Source organism: Carassius gibelio, chromosome A9 (genome assembly GCF_023724105.1).
Source record: "Carassius gibelio isolate Cgi1373 ecotype wild population from Czech Republic chromosome A9, carGib1.2-hapl.c, whole genome shotgun sequence".
Classification (NCBI taxonomy): Eukaryota; Metazoa; Chordata; class Actinopteri; order Cypriniformes; family Cyprinidae; genus Carassius; species Carassius gibelio.
Window position 1 is genome coordinate 8351276 of NC_068379.1, and position 14633 is coordinate 8365908.

Genomic DNA, 14633 nt, shown 5'->3' on the forward strand with positions numbered 1-14633 from the left:
AGGTGCTAAACCATTCAGGGCTTTATGAGTAGTAAGCAATATATTAAAATCTATACAATGTTTGATAGGGAGCCAGTGCAGTGTTGACAGGACCGGGCTAATATGGTCATACTTTCTGGTTCTAGTAAGAACTCTTGCTGCTGCATTTTGGACTAGCTGTTGTTTGTTTACTAAGCGTGCAGAACAACCACCCAATAAAGCAGTACAATAATCTAACCTTGAGGTTATAAATGCATGAATTAACATTTCTGAATTTGACATTGAGAGCATAGGCTGTAATTTAGATATATTTTTGAGATGGAAAAATGCAGTTTTATAAATGCTAGAAACGTGGCTTTCTAAGGAAAGATTGCGATCAAATAGCACACCTAGGTTCCTATCTGATGACAAAGAATTGACAGAGCAGCCAACAAGTCTTAGACAGTGTTCTGGGTTATTAGTTTTTAGGTCCTATAATTAACACTTCTGTTTTTACAGAATTTAGCAGTAAGAAATTACTCTTCATTCAGTTTTTTATATCGACTATGCATGATAGTTTTTCAAATTGGTATGTTTCGCTGGTCCGCGAAGAAATATGGAGCTGAGTATCATCAGCATAACAGTGAAAGCTAATACCATGTTTTCTGATGATATCTCCCAAGGGTAACATATAAAGCGTGAAGAGTAGCGGCCCTAGTACTGAGCCTGGAGGTACTCCATACTACACTTGTGATCAATATGTACCTCTACATTTACTGCTACGAATTGATGGCGGTCATATAAGTACGTTTTTAACCATGCTAATGCACTTCCATTAATGCCAAGTTCAAGTCTATGCAAAACAATGTTGTGGTCAATAGTGTTGAACGCAGCACTAAGATCCAATAGCACTAATAGAGAGATACAACCACGATCAGATGTTAAGAGCAGGTCATGTGTGACTCTAAGGAGAGCAGTCTCAGTACTATGATAAGGTCTAAATCCTGACTGGAAATCCTCACAGATACCATTTTTCTCTAAGGAGGAATATAATTGTGAGGATACTACCTTTTCTAGGATGTGAGTAAATTATCATTCTGAAGAAGGCATTGAAACTTTGTGTTTCTCATGTGATGATAAAGGTAATAGCAATGTAGCAATGATAAATGTACTAGCAGATGTAAAAAGATTGAGTGCGAATCTTTGGTTAATTTGAGTTAATTTTCAGGAAATTTTTATTCTTAAAGTGAACTAATCTTTTAAACAGCGATTTTACCTCCTTGTTCCTGAGGAATATAATGCAACGGTCCAGTATCTAAGCTATTAATAAAATTAATAATTTATTAATAAAAATAATGAGGAAGCCTTGACAACAAGTTCCTGTGCTCCTGAATGTGTGTGTGTGTCAATAAAAGCAGCACATTAAAGAACAGTGATTAAACTGACTTGGAACTACCTTTGCATTAAACGGTTTTAATGTATACCTACAGCCGATCAGAGTCAAGTGTTCAGACAGACCATGGAATAAAGTTATATATTTTTTTATACAATAATATGCAACATACCCCAAGAGGCTCCCACATTTACAGAAACATTTATGACAAACTCATTTAAATTCAGTTCAGTGATTCTGTTTTATCTCCATCAGATTCCAGTGGGTTCACTCTGGATCCAAACACAGTGAATAAACACCTCCGTCTGTCTGAGAGGAACAGAGCAGTTACCTTCACTGACGGAGTCCAGCAGTATCCTGATCATCCAGACAGATTTGATAGTTTGTTGCATGTGTTGTGTAGAGAGAGTGTGTGTGGACGCTGTTACTGGGAGACTGAGTGGAGCGGGAGTCTTGGTGTGGGTATATCAGTGTCATATAAAAACATAAGTAGGAAGGGACGGGGAAATGAGTGTTTATTTGGATATAATGATCAATCCTGGAGACTGTCTTGTTCTCCTTCTAGTTACTCATTCTGGAACAATGGCAGTTGTTCTGATTTCCCTGAACTCTTCAGCTGCAGGAGAATAGGAGTGTATGTGGATCACAGAGCAGGGACTATGTCCTTCTACAGCGTCTCTGACACAATGAGCCTCATCCACAGATTCAAGACCACATTTACTCAGCCTCTCTATCCTGGGTTTGCAGTTCATCGTGGATCAGCAGTGAAATTGTGTGACCTAACCAGTGTTGGGGAGTAACTACTCACATGCAACGGAGTTAAGTCATTCAATTACAAAATAAATGTAACTTTAATTAGTTACAGTTACTGTTATTTATTATTATTATTATTATTATTATTATTATTATTATAGTTTACTTATGAAAATGTTGAAGATTACAAAGGGGCTTTAAATCTGAAAATTTTCACACACATACAGACTTAATTGAATATTTTTAATAAATTGCACTGACTGCTCTAAAATATGAGACACTAATGTTCCAGGAGTTTAAGACACAGAACGGGACATGTTTATATGATAACTGTTTTATTTCCTGCTTGGGTTTATGTATATGTTTTTTTTTAAGATTAACTGTTAGATGCCTGTGTTTCATGTCATATCTTTGCAAATATTTTATTTTTAAAACAGTAGCATAGCTATTAAACTATTTCTTGTGATTTTAAATCTGTATTAAAGCTCAGAATGATCTCAAATTAAAAAGTGGTGTTAAAGTCTGATTTCATGGAGGCTGTGCTTTAAAATTAAATTATTATAATCTTAATTAAAGAATAAGGGATTCTGAAAGTCTGACAATAATCAGTGTTGAGTCCTGCATGGTTAACCCAAACTGCTTTAACCTGTTAACTGTCACTCACATTTTTGAAGATAGACTTGAATGTGCATGATACAAACCTAAATTTTTATAATTCATGACTGAAAACATTTTGTAACATGATTTTGATGTGCCATTTACATGGTAATGCAATGTCTGATTTTAAAATGGGTTTTAAAGGATGAATTTTGAGATTTTATGTTTTCAAGTGATATATAACTTCTGATGATTTCTAAAATGTGATAGAGAAAAAGGCAACGAGGAAGTCTTTTTTTTAAACAAAGGTCAAAGCTCCTTTTGTAATGTAGATTTCTGAGGGTGCACTCTTGTCATAAATTGATCTATTACTTTTCCTACATAATTTTTAACAAAAAATATTGGTATAATATATATTTGGGAGTCTTAGACCTTTCCAACGATATTTAGTTTGTCAAGATTAGATTAAATTTGATTGTAATATAGTATAGTCAACGTAGGCGTCCCGTATACGGGACGGGGTGACATGAGAAACAGGTTAAATGTTTCAAAATGATTTACAGTTGAAAACTTTCATAAGAAATTTAGAAACGTAATCAAGATTTTTCTCCCAAAAAATCAGATGAATCAGTTACAATGAGCTATTTAATCTCTAAATAATAACTCAATACTGTAACTGAAGGTCTGACACTATAATATATTGTCTTTAATACTGTTGGACGACTGGACAATGAATCCATTTAGAATAAATATGGAAAATATCAAAATAAAAACACAAATGATATGAATGCGTGTATTTATCTATTGGATTTTATTTTAAACATATGTTTTATGTGATTACATGACTGTGATTGTCAGACTGCAAATCCCACCTCACCTAAGCAAGACTTCTATGACATTTTTTAACAATAATAAATAACTTGCATTTATGTTTTATTTTTTATATTGTATGTATTGGAAAGTAGTTATGCAATATATGCACATACTTTTATAAATAAAAGTAATTATTAGAGTAAACAGTGCCTTCCTCCAACTTTGACTCAAGATTTAATCACACTAATTAAGTGAGTACACAGACCAGCTAGTATATCAGAGAGCATCCCAGGAGCATCACCTGGCGCTCCATGAAGGGGCCTACCTCGATGCAGACAGAAGCCCTCAATCAACGAGTAGTCCAGAATGTCCCGGGACGGCACCCAGCACCTCTCCTCTGGAACACAAGCCTCCCAATCCACAAGATACTGAAACCCCCTGCCGCGTCGCCGCTCATCCTGTAATCTCTTAACCGTATAGGTAGGAGATCCATCCACAAGATGAGGGGGTGGGGCGACTACAAGCAGGATTAAGGGGGGAAGAGAACACTGGCTTGAGCCTGGAAACATGAAACTCCGGGTGAACCTGACCAAGAGTAGGAGGAAGCTTGACCCTGATCGCCACCGGACTAACAACCTTGGTGATGCGGAATAGCCCAATGAATCTGGGTGCCAGCTTACGAGAAGGCACCCGGAGACGCAGATCCTTGGTAGAAAGCCAAACCCGCTGACCACACACATATGCAGGAGGAGAGGTCCGGCGACGATCGGCTGCAGACTTGGTTCAGCCAGAGGTTTGGACCAAAATCCTCCTCGGGTTCCTGTGACGGGAACAGAGGTGGGTTATAACCAACGGCACACTCAAAAGGAGACATACTTGACGTGGCTACAGGAAGGGTGTTATGAGCGTATTCTGCCAACGGAGAGCTGCTGGCACCAGAAACTCGGATTATTGGATGCTAGACAGCGGAGCATTCTTCCTAGATCCTGGTTGGCCCGCTCACACTTCCCATAGGTCTGGGGATGAAAACCTGAAGACAGACTCGCAGAGGCCCCAATCTGTCTACAAAATTCCCTCCAGAACCGGGAGACTAACTGGGGACCCCTATCTGAAACCACATCCACAGGCAACCCACGGAGATGCAAGACGTGATCCACCTCCAGTTGGGTGGTCTCCCGGATGGAGGGCAGCTTGGGCAGGGGGATGAAATGAACTGCTTTGGAAAAGCGATCCACCACCGTGAGAATCACAGTGTTACCCCTCGACGGGGGAAGCCCAGAGATAAAATCAAGGTCGATGTGTGACCAAGGGCAGGAAGGGATAGGGAGAGGATTAAGTAGACCATCAGGAGGGCGATTGACAGGCTTACATTGGGCACATGTTGGGCAGGCCAACACAAACTGTCTAACATCTGTGGCCATAGCAGGTCACCAGAAACGTTGTCGGATGGCAGACATTGTTCTCCGAATACTTGGAGGCAGACTAACCTGGATGTGTGACCTCACTCAAGGACTTCAGAGCGCAGCGCAGCCGGCACCGGCAACCTGTCCGCTGGGCACTCTCCTGGCACCTGCACCCCTCGACCAGCTTCCTCAACCCGCTGCTCGATACCACATGAAAGAGCCCGACCCACACCCCCTCAGGAAGGATGGCCTTGGCTGCAAACTCCCTCCCTGGGGCCTCGAACAAGCGAGAGAGGGCATCGGGTTTGGTGTTCCTAGATTCCGGTCGGTACGAGAGGGTGAAGTTGAATCTGGCAAAGAAGAGCGCCCAGTGGGCCGGACGCGACTCAGCCTCTTGGCCGAACGGATCTATTCAAGGTTGTTGTGATCCGTCCAGACCAAGAAGGGCTGCCCCGACCCCTCCAACCAGTGACGCCACTCACCCAAGGCCAATCGTACCGCCATCAGCTCTCTATTGCTGATGTTGTAGATACGTTCTGCAGGGCTGAGATGACGAGAGAAGAATGCACACGGGTGGACCTTCCCGTCATGGAGGGAATGCTGAGATAGAACTGCGCCAACCCCAATGTCCGAAGCATCAACCTCGACAATGAACTGGGCCTCAGGACCTGGAACCAACAAAACAGGTGCAGAGACAAAACGGGACTTTAAAATGTCAAAGGCTACCTGTGCCTCCCGGTTCCATCTGAAGGACACCTTAGTGGAGGTTAAGGCTGTGAGCAGTTCAGCGATCTGACCAAAATTCCTGCTGTATTGCCGGTAGAAGTTGGCAAAACCCAGGAAACACTGCAGAGCTTTAAGGGAATCAGGGATCGGCCACTGGGTGACAGATCTTAGTGGGATCAGGCTTGATCCCTCCCATAGAAATAATGTGGCCAAGGAACGTAACAGACTCGGCATGGAATTTGCACTTCTCTGCCTTGACAAACAACTGGTTTCCTAGCAACCGCTGGAGAACCCATCTGACATGCTGGGTGTGTAATTGGAGAGGGGGGGGGCAAGATATCATCCAAACAAACAAAGACAAATTGATTAATCATGTCATCCAACATGCTGTTGACGAGTCCCTGGAAAATGGCTGGAGCATTTTTAAGACCAAACGGAAGAACCAAGTACTCGTAGTGTCCCGAAGGGGTGTTAAAGGTCGTCTTCCACTCATCCCCCTCCCGAATGCGCACCAAGTGGTAGGTGTTGCTCAGATCTAGCTTGGTGAAGACCTGAGCTCCCTGCAACAATTCAACAGCAGAAGACATTAAAGGTAGGGGGTACCTGTTCTTTATAGTAATGTCATTCAAACCTCTGTAATCAATACAGGGGTGCAGGGAGCCGTCCTTCTCTTGAACAAAGAAAAACCCAGCACCAGCAGGAGAGGAGGAATGGCGGATGAGCCCAACCTGAAGTGACTCACATATATACTTGTCCATGGCCTCACTCCCAGGACCCGAAAGGGAATATAAACGACCCTTAGGTGTAGAAGAGCCCGGGAGAAGATCAATGGCACAGTCGTAGGGGCGATGCGGAGGTAGTGAGGTGGCCTGGGCCTTACAGAAGACCGCCCAAAGATCATGGTACTCCGCCGGAACACCAGTCAGATCAGAGGAATCCTCCTGTGAAACACAAGACACCGAGACAGGAGGAAAAGCAGCACCCAAACACGACACGTGACAAGACTGACTCCAGGCTAAAACTGAATTACTGACCCAGTCAATGTGTGGATATTACTTATGTAACCAAGGGTGTCCCAGTATTAAAGAAGCCTTAGGGGAATCAATGATAAACAGTTAAATCTGCTCACAATGGTTGCCAGCAATGTGAAGATTAATTTTGGGTGTGAAATGGGTGATGGTGGTAAGGGGACTGCCCGCTAATGACCATGCTGATACGGGACTAACCAGAGGAATAAGCGGTATGTTCCAACAGTGAGCAGAAGCAGCATCGAGAAAGTTCCCCTCTGAATCCACAAGGGTGAGTCTAGTGTGTGAATGACTCTGAAAAGAGAGTTTGAATGGCAGCTTAGTGCGCGCTGCTGGAGAGCTTGAACTGAGAACCATGCTCACCAGGACTCTCCGCCTCACTGGTGGGCCCTGGCTTTTAACGGGCACTGAAGGGTGAAGTGGTCTCCCTTGGAGCTCATTCCAGCCACACGCCAGGGCTAACGTCTGGAACTGGATGGCATAATCAGTGACTGAGTACCTCCCCTGCGACAGCCGCGATAACTGGGTGCCGACTCGTCACCCTGAGCTGAGCTATCTAACAATTTGGCCATCTCTTGATTAAAATCCGTGAAGGTGGCACGACAGGGAGCCCGCGATCTCCATACGGCAATTCCCCATTCGCAAGCACGGCCCGAAAGAAGTGTAAGAACATAAGCAACTTTGGCCTCTTCATTTGCGTAACGCCGGGGCTGCAGAAAAAACACCCGCGAGCACTGGGAGAGAAATGCTTGACAGGCATTTGGATCGCCATCGTAGACCAGCGTATTGTTGGCATGGGGTTTGGAATCGTGGGACAGGTGTGAAGAACACCTGTCCCAGGTAATAAAACTCCCTGCTGTACGAGAGCCGAGGGAAGTGGATCAGATCCTGCTGAATCCATAATGTGGTCAGACTGTTCTGTCAGGAGAAACAGGCTGGATTCAGTTGTGAATTTACACTGTGCTTTTTTAAAGCAGATGAGACAGAGCAGATAAGTAACGTTCCACAGTTTAGCTCGTATGGTTGAGGAATGCACCCGAGTGAGAGAATGAGAAGTCGAAGCAGATAAGTAACGTTCCACAGTTTAGCTCATTCGACAGCCGAGACCAGAGGAATGAAAGCTGGAAGATTCTAGGAGCACTGCGTTCGTGAGAACAGGAGGCAGAGGAAAACAGCTAAAGACACTGGAGCCTGAAGACAAGACACGACAAGGTGAGTACACAGACCAGCTAGCATCCCCATTAAAGTCCATGGAGAAAAATCCTGGAATAATTTCTTTTCGACAGAAAAAAGACAGACATGAACATCTTAATGACATGGGGGTGAGAAAATTATCAGCAAGTTTATAATTATTAACTATGACTTTTGCCTCAGTAAACTCCTAATTATTGTTTATTAATAGTTAGTTAGGTCGTGGTTATCGAGGCTGCTGGAGAATGCATGACCTGGAAAAGCACAAGGTGCAAGCTGGCCCATGAGCAGTGACTAAACTGCAGAGATGAGCAGGAGCCGTCCCATGAATAGCTTTATATGTTAAAATAACTGTTTTGAATTCAATACACGCTTGTATCAGCAGCTAATGTAAATCTGAAAGTACTGGCATTATTACATGGTTATACATTGTAATTTTTTGATTGATTTATTTAGGAGACAAAGATAGAGCGCCTAGCAGTAAGCCTCAATGTAAAAAAAAGGCATGTAAAAGCCTTTCTGGATCTGGCAATGATAGAAATGGTCGCAGTCTAGCGATATTTCTAAGGTGGAAAAATGTAATCTTTGATACCTTTTTAATATGTCATATGTGCATCGAACATAAGTTCAGAGTCGAAAATAACGCCAAGATTACGCACTTGAAGAGATGGAGTAACCAAGTGCTTGACAGTAGTCAACACTGAAATATTCAGTTTGAGTAAAGATGTTGATGTACCGAAAAAAGAAGTTCTGTTTTTTCTTGGTTAAGCTTAAGAAAATTGTCATGCATCCAGGATTTTATCACATCGAAGCAGGTGCTAAGGGCTGTAACCGAATGATTAGGATCAGGGTGCATGCTGATATAGATCTGCGTATCATCAGCATAACAATGAAAACCTAAACCAAACTTATGAATAATGTCACCCAAAGGCAACATATAGATGTTAAAAAAGAATGGACCAAGCACAGACCCCTGTGGGACACCTTGCTGGACTAGAGTTGGCAAAGATTTGTGCCCCCCCAAACTGGGAACGATTTGTAAAATAAGATGTAAACCATTTAAGAGCAGTACCAGAGACTCCTAGATATACAGACAGTCTTTCAAGAAGGACAGCATGTGATATAGTGTTAAAAGAGGCGTAATGTCTAACAATACCAAAATACTACAGACACCCATATCAGCAGAAATTAAATGATCATTTACAACCCGGACGAGAGAAGTCTCAGTACTATGGCCTGATCTAAATCCGGACTGATATGGTTCTAGGAGATTATTGATAGACAGATATCGCTTTAACTGGCCAGCTACAACCCGTTCCAAGACCTTAGCTAGAAAAGGTAGATGGGCGATAGGCCTATAGACAGTTTCTCCATATCACAACTAGCCTTTTTTGCGACTGGCGTGATGGCAGCTAACTTAAGTTGATAAGGAGTGATTAATAATGCCTGTGATGGAGGGGCATAATAGTGTTAGACACTTTTTAAAAATCTTGTTAGGTATTGGATCAAGTGAGCATGAAGCTAAATTCATAGACATAACCAGTTTTGAAATATCATCTGTGGTGACAATGACAAAATTAATGAAAGTAGAAGATAAATATAAAGGATAGGGCTCTTCAGATAGTTGAGATGGACCGGTAGCCATGGAGCTATATATATCTTGAACTTTCTCCGTAAAGTATTTGTGAAATTTGTTACACAACCCAACAGAGGAATCAGTAGTTTGATTATGAGGTTTAAGAAGTTTGTTAATTGTTTTGAACATCAATCTTGGATTACCTGTACTTTCAGTCATTATATGTGAGTAATATTCCTGCCCTGGGGACGTTAGGGCAAGATGATATTTCATTTGCTGTTCCTCTAACGGTTGGTAAACCGTGGCTCGGGTTTTGCACTATGTGGGTGGAGTGTGTGTGTGTCTTGCGTCAGCACTGATTGTTACATGTGGGCTTCTCCGTTAATTGTTCATTATCACCAGCTGCTACTCATTACCCATTCCCTACATACTGGCCTGTCTTTCGTCTTGTGTTTGTCAGAGCGTTGTATGCAGTCCCAGTGTTACTTCCTGATTCCCTCGTTCCCGTTTCATGTTTCTTCTCATCGTAGGATTGTCTTCGTTTCGGAACCCCATCCACTCCTCACTTTCCACAGACTTCACGATTCACCTTCACGGCTCTCACACCGCAGTTCCTGTGTCACTCTCTCCTGCTGCCTACTCACCACCAAAACCTGGATCACCATTGAACATTGTCACTCCCTGGATTGCTACCCGACCTACAGCACTCTCCCAGCCTCCTGTCTCCGTGTTATTTGTTTGTATGACTGCTTAAAGGTCCCCTTCTTCGTGATCCCATCTTTTAATCTTTAGTTAGTGTGTAATGTTCTTGTTAGAGTATAAATAATATCTGTAAAATTCTAAAGCTCAAAGTTCAATGCCAAGTGAGATATTTTATTTAACAGAATTTGCCTACAACAAACGACCCATTTGGACTACATCCCTCTAGTTTCTGCAGTAATGACATCACTAAAACGTCACTAAAACTTTTGACTAACCTCCACCCACATGAATTCACAAAAAGTGGGGCGTGGTCTTGTTGCGCTCCGACGAGAAGAAGGAAGAGCTGCGTTTGTGTTTGCCATGTCGTTGAAACGTGTCATCTTTGTTTGGGCTTCCCAGGGATGCTATACTTGGAGATTAATGGTTACATTCAATGTTTAACTCGGTTCCCGAAAATTATAATACACATGTAAAACTATGTACAGCACATTTTGCTGAGGACAGCTTGCTGAGGACAACTTCCTCAATCTCAATCAGTTTAATGCCAGATTCGCACAAAGATTATTCTTGAAAGATGGTGCAGTTCCCTCTTTGTCTGGAGAAGGCGTTGGTTATGGACCACAACCGGTAAGTGTATTTTATTATTTAAGTTGGTGCATTTAACAGTTTCTGTAAAAATGCTCCTGTGATTATAAGTATATATCCAGCACGTGCGTTCTAGCCCAATCTCGTTTCCAGGAGGGCCGCATGCTCTAAGCTGCTGTCAAATCACAACACAGGAACCGCTGGCCCAATCAGAAGTCGTTACGTATTTCTGAAGGAGGGACTTTATAGAACAAGGAAGTCATCAGCCCATCAGACACCTCCTTTCAGTCATTACAGAACGCTCTGACCACCATCACTCACGGAGTTCACTCACCAAAGCATCACCTGCATGGATCAGCAGCAAGAGAGCATAGTCAACACCGGACGCGCAGTCCAAGCACTGGTGACACAGGTGTCTGAGCTCACCTAGCAAATCCATCAGCTGACAACTCCCGCTACGCCACCCGCACCGCCCATTCTCCGGGCCATCCCCGAGAACCACTACCACTACTGTAATGACTGGCGAGGCCCGAGCCTTGCCTTCCGGTGCCGGAAAGCTACTCTGGTGAGCCCAATTACTGCAGAACATTCTTGACAAAATTTTCCATGCATTTTTCTCTACAGCCTCGCACCTTTGAGACTAGAGCTGCTCTGTGGGGAACGGTGGTGTGGGAAAACCATGACCAATGCTGCGCCTCGTTCCACTCCCTCTCCAAGGAAATGAAGAGGGTGTTTGACTGAGTTGTGGCCGGCAAGGAAGCGGCCCGAGAGCTTGCGGATGTCAAGCAGGGAAATCTCTCCGTGGCCATCAAGTTTCGCACCTTGGCAGGTGGCTCTGGACATCTTTTGCTCACATGTCCGGTAAAAGAGTCAGCCCGGTAGTAAGTTTTCAGGCAACTATTAGGTGGCACTAACCTTGCACATCACCTGAAACTTCCCATCCTTCCCCTGTCACATCAGATTACTGTCAGCACACTCAATGGCCAGGAACTGCCACACGTCACCCACACTACAGGACCCATGACTCTCCTCACCTCTGGCAATCACACCGAAACCCTGTCCCTTCTCCTCAAGGACTCCCCTTTGGCACCCATTATGTTAGGTCATCCCTGGCTGGTCAAACACAACCCATGAGTTGATTGGGGTTCCAACACCATCACCTTGTGGAGTGAACGTTGTCATAAGTCTTGTCTGGTTTCTGCTTGTCCTGCTGTGTCTGTTTCTGTCTTTCAGGAAGAGACTATGGTTTGGTCAAACGTGCCTGCAGAGTATCTGGACCTGAAGGAAGTGTTCAGTGAGTCTCGTGCTGCTTCTCTCCCTACGCATCGTCCCTATGACTGTGCCATAGAGTTTGTTCCAGGTAAGTGCCCGCCTAAAGGCAAACTCCACTCTCTTTCCATTCCGGAGAGGGAGGCCATGGAGAAATATATTTCTGATTCTCTGGCATCAAGGTTCATCCGTCCTTCCTCTTTTCCAGCGGGGGCGGGATTCTTTTTTGTTGGTAAGAAGGATGGTTCCCTGCAACCTTGTATTGATTACTGAGAGCTGAACAACATCACGGTTAAAGAATACCTATCCTTTGCCGTTGATGTCTTCTGCATTCAAGAGGTTACAGGGAGCATCCATCTTCACAAAACTGGATTTACGTAATGCTTATCATTTGGTCCAGATCAGTAAAGGGGGATGAGTGGAAAACCGCCTTTAACACCCCTAGAGGGCACTTTGAATACTTGGTGATGCCGTTCGGGGTCTCCAACTCGCCAGGAGTTTTCCAAGCACTCGTGAATGACGTGTTGATCGTGGCGTAGACATGTGGGGTGTGTTTAAACAAGGCATTTTAGCAGAGTGTGGCAGAGTCTTACCCTTGGTAAAGATTAACTTGCCTGAAACACAAAAAGCAGCGTTGCAGACAAATTAGTAGTTTTTAATTAGTATTTTTCGCAATTCTTTATTTTGTTTGAAAAACATATTTACGTCTCCCTATACGTCATTTTCTTTTGGAATTTTTTATTTTTGTTTGCAAAAAGCACATTTAATTTTCTCAGTACTTTCATTTTCGTTTGCAAAACTTTATTCTTTTGCATATATATGGAGCATTATATTGACTTCATAGTTCTGCCCCTAAGTTGAGCGTCAATATGCGGAAGCATCGCATCTTTTAAGGTGGAACAGAGAGCGTCAATAGAACCTGCGAATAAGAAGCTGGATTCAGCTGAAGAAAACAGCTGGGCTGCGTTCAGCGCCGACAAAACGTTGCACAACGTTTTTTAAACAGAAACGGTGATGCGTTGAACACACTGTTCTGATGACGCAAGTGTTGCAACTATGGCAGCTGAGAAGGCCATTATTTGTGTTCTTTGTGAAGAATTTTCGGAGCCATCTATTTAGCCTCACATACTGACTTTATTTATAGTTCAAACGGTTTTAATACCCTGTATTTTCTTTCTCATTTGTAGGAAAAGCACTTAATTACCATTGTTTATTTCTATACCAAATGTCATACACTTGCAATGAAGCAGCAGAAGACATTAAAGGTAGGGGGTACCTGTTCTTTATAGTAATGTCATTCAAACCTCTGTAATCAATACAGGGGTGCAGGGAGCCGTCCTTCTCTTGAACAAAGAAAAACCCAGCACCAGCAGGAGAGGAGGAATGGCGGATGAGCCCAACCTGAAGTGACTCACATATATACTTGTCCATGGCCTCACTCCCAGGACCCGAAAGGGAATATAAACGACCCTTAGGTGTAGAAGAGCCCGGGAGAAGATCAATGGCACAGTCGTAGGGGCGATGCGGAGGTAGTGAGGTGGCCTGGGCCTTACAGAAGACCGCCCGAAGATCATGGTACTCCGCCGGAACACCAGTCAGATCAGAGGAATCCTCCTGTGAAACACAAGACACCGAGACAGGAGGAAAAGCAGCACCCAAACACGACACGTGACAAGACTGACTCCAGGCTAAAACTGAATTACTGACCCAGTCAATGTGTGGATATTACTTATGTAACCAAGGGTGTCCCAGTATTAAAGAAGCCTTAGGGGAATCAATGATAAACAGTTAAATCTGCTCACAATGGTTGCCAGCAATGTGAAGATTAATTTTGGGTGTGAAATGGGTGATGGTGGTAAGGGGACTGCCCGCTAATGACCATGCTGATACGGGACTAACCAGAGGAATAAGCGGTATGTTCCAACAGTGAGCAGAAGCAGCATCGAGAAAGTTCCCCTCTGAATACACAAGGGTGAGTCTAGTGTGTGAATGACTCTGAAAAGAGAGTTTGAATGGCAGCTTAGTGCGCGCTGCTGGAGAGCTTGAACTGAGAACCATGCTCACCAGGACTCTCCGCCTCACTGGTGGGCCCTGGCTTTTAACGGGCACTGAAGGGCGAAGTGGTCCCCCTTGGAGCTCATTCCAGCCACACGCCAGGGCTAACGTCTGGAACTGGATGGCATAATCAGTGACTGAGTACCTCCCCTGCGACAGCCGCGATAACTGGGTGCCGACTCGTCACCCTGAGCTGAGCGATCTAACAATTTGGCCATCTCTTGATTAAAATCCGCGAAGGTGGCACGACAGGGAGCCCGCGATCTCCATACGGCAATTCCCCATTCGCAAGCACGGCCCGAAAGAAGTGTAAGAACATAAGCAACTTTGGCCTCTTCATTTGCGTAACGCCGGGGCTGCAGAAAAAACACCCGCGAGCACTGGGAGAGAAATGCTTGACAGGCATTTGGATCGCCATCGTAGACCAGCGTATTGTTGGCATGGGGTTTGGAATCGTGGGACAGGTGTGAAGAACACCTGTCCCAGGTAATAAAACTCCCTGCTGTACGAGAGCCGAGGGAAGTGGATCAGATCCTGCTGAATCCATAATGTGGTCAGACTGTTCTGTCAGGAGAAACAGGCTG

The 14633-nt window shown here is 44.0% G+C and overlaps 1 protein-coding gene across 2 annotated transcripts in view; it reads left to right on the plus strand.

Annotated features, from left to right (window-relative positions):
- LOC128019601 (tripartite motif-containing protein 16) overlaps positions 1–14633 on the plus strand; it is a 39263-nt gene that overhangs the window by 8811 nt on the left and 15819 nt on the right. The window contains exon 6 of one of the 2 annotated variants that reach the window (XM_052605679.1): positions 1607–6512. The exons of the other annotated variant lie outside the window; for it this stretch is intronic. Coding sequence (XP_052461639.1) covers positions 1607–2151 — 545 coding nt within the window. The 3' untranslated portion in view covers positions 2152–6512. Of the gene's footprint in view, positions 1–1606; positions 6513–14633 lie in introns of those variants that run through there. 2 annotated transcript variants of the gene reach the window in all.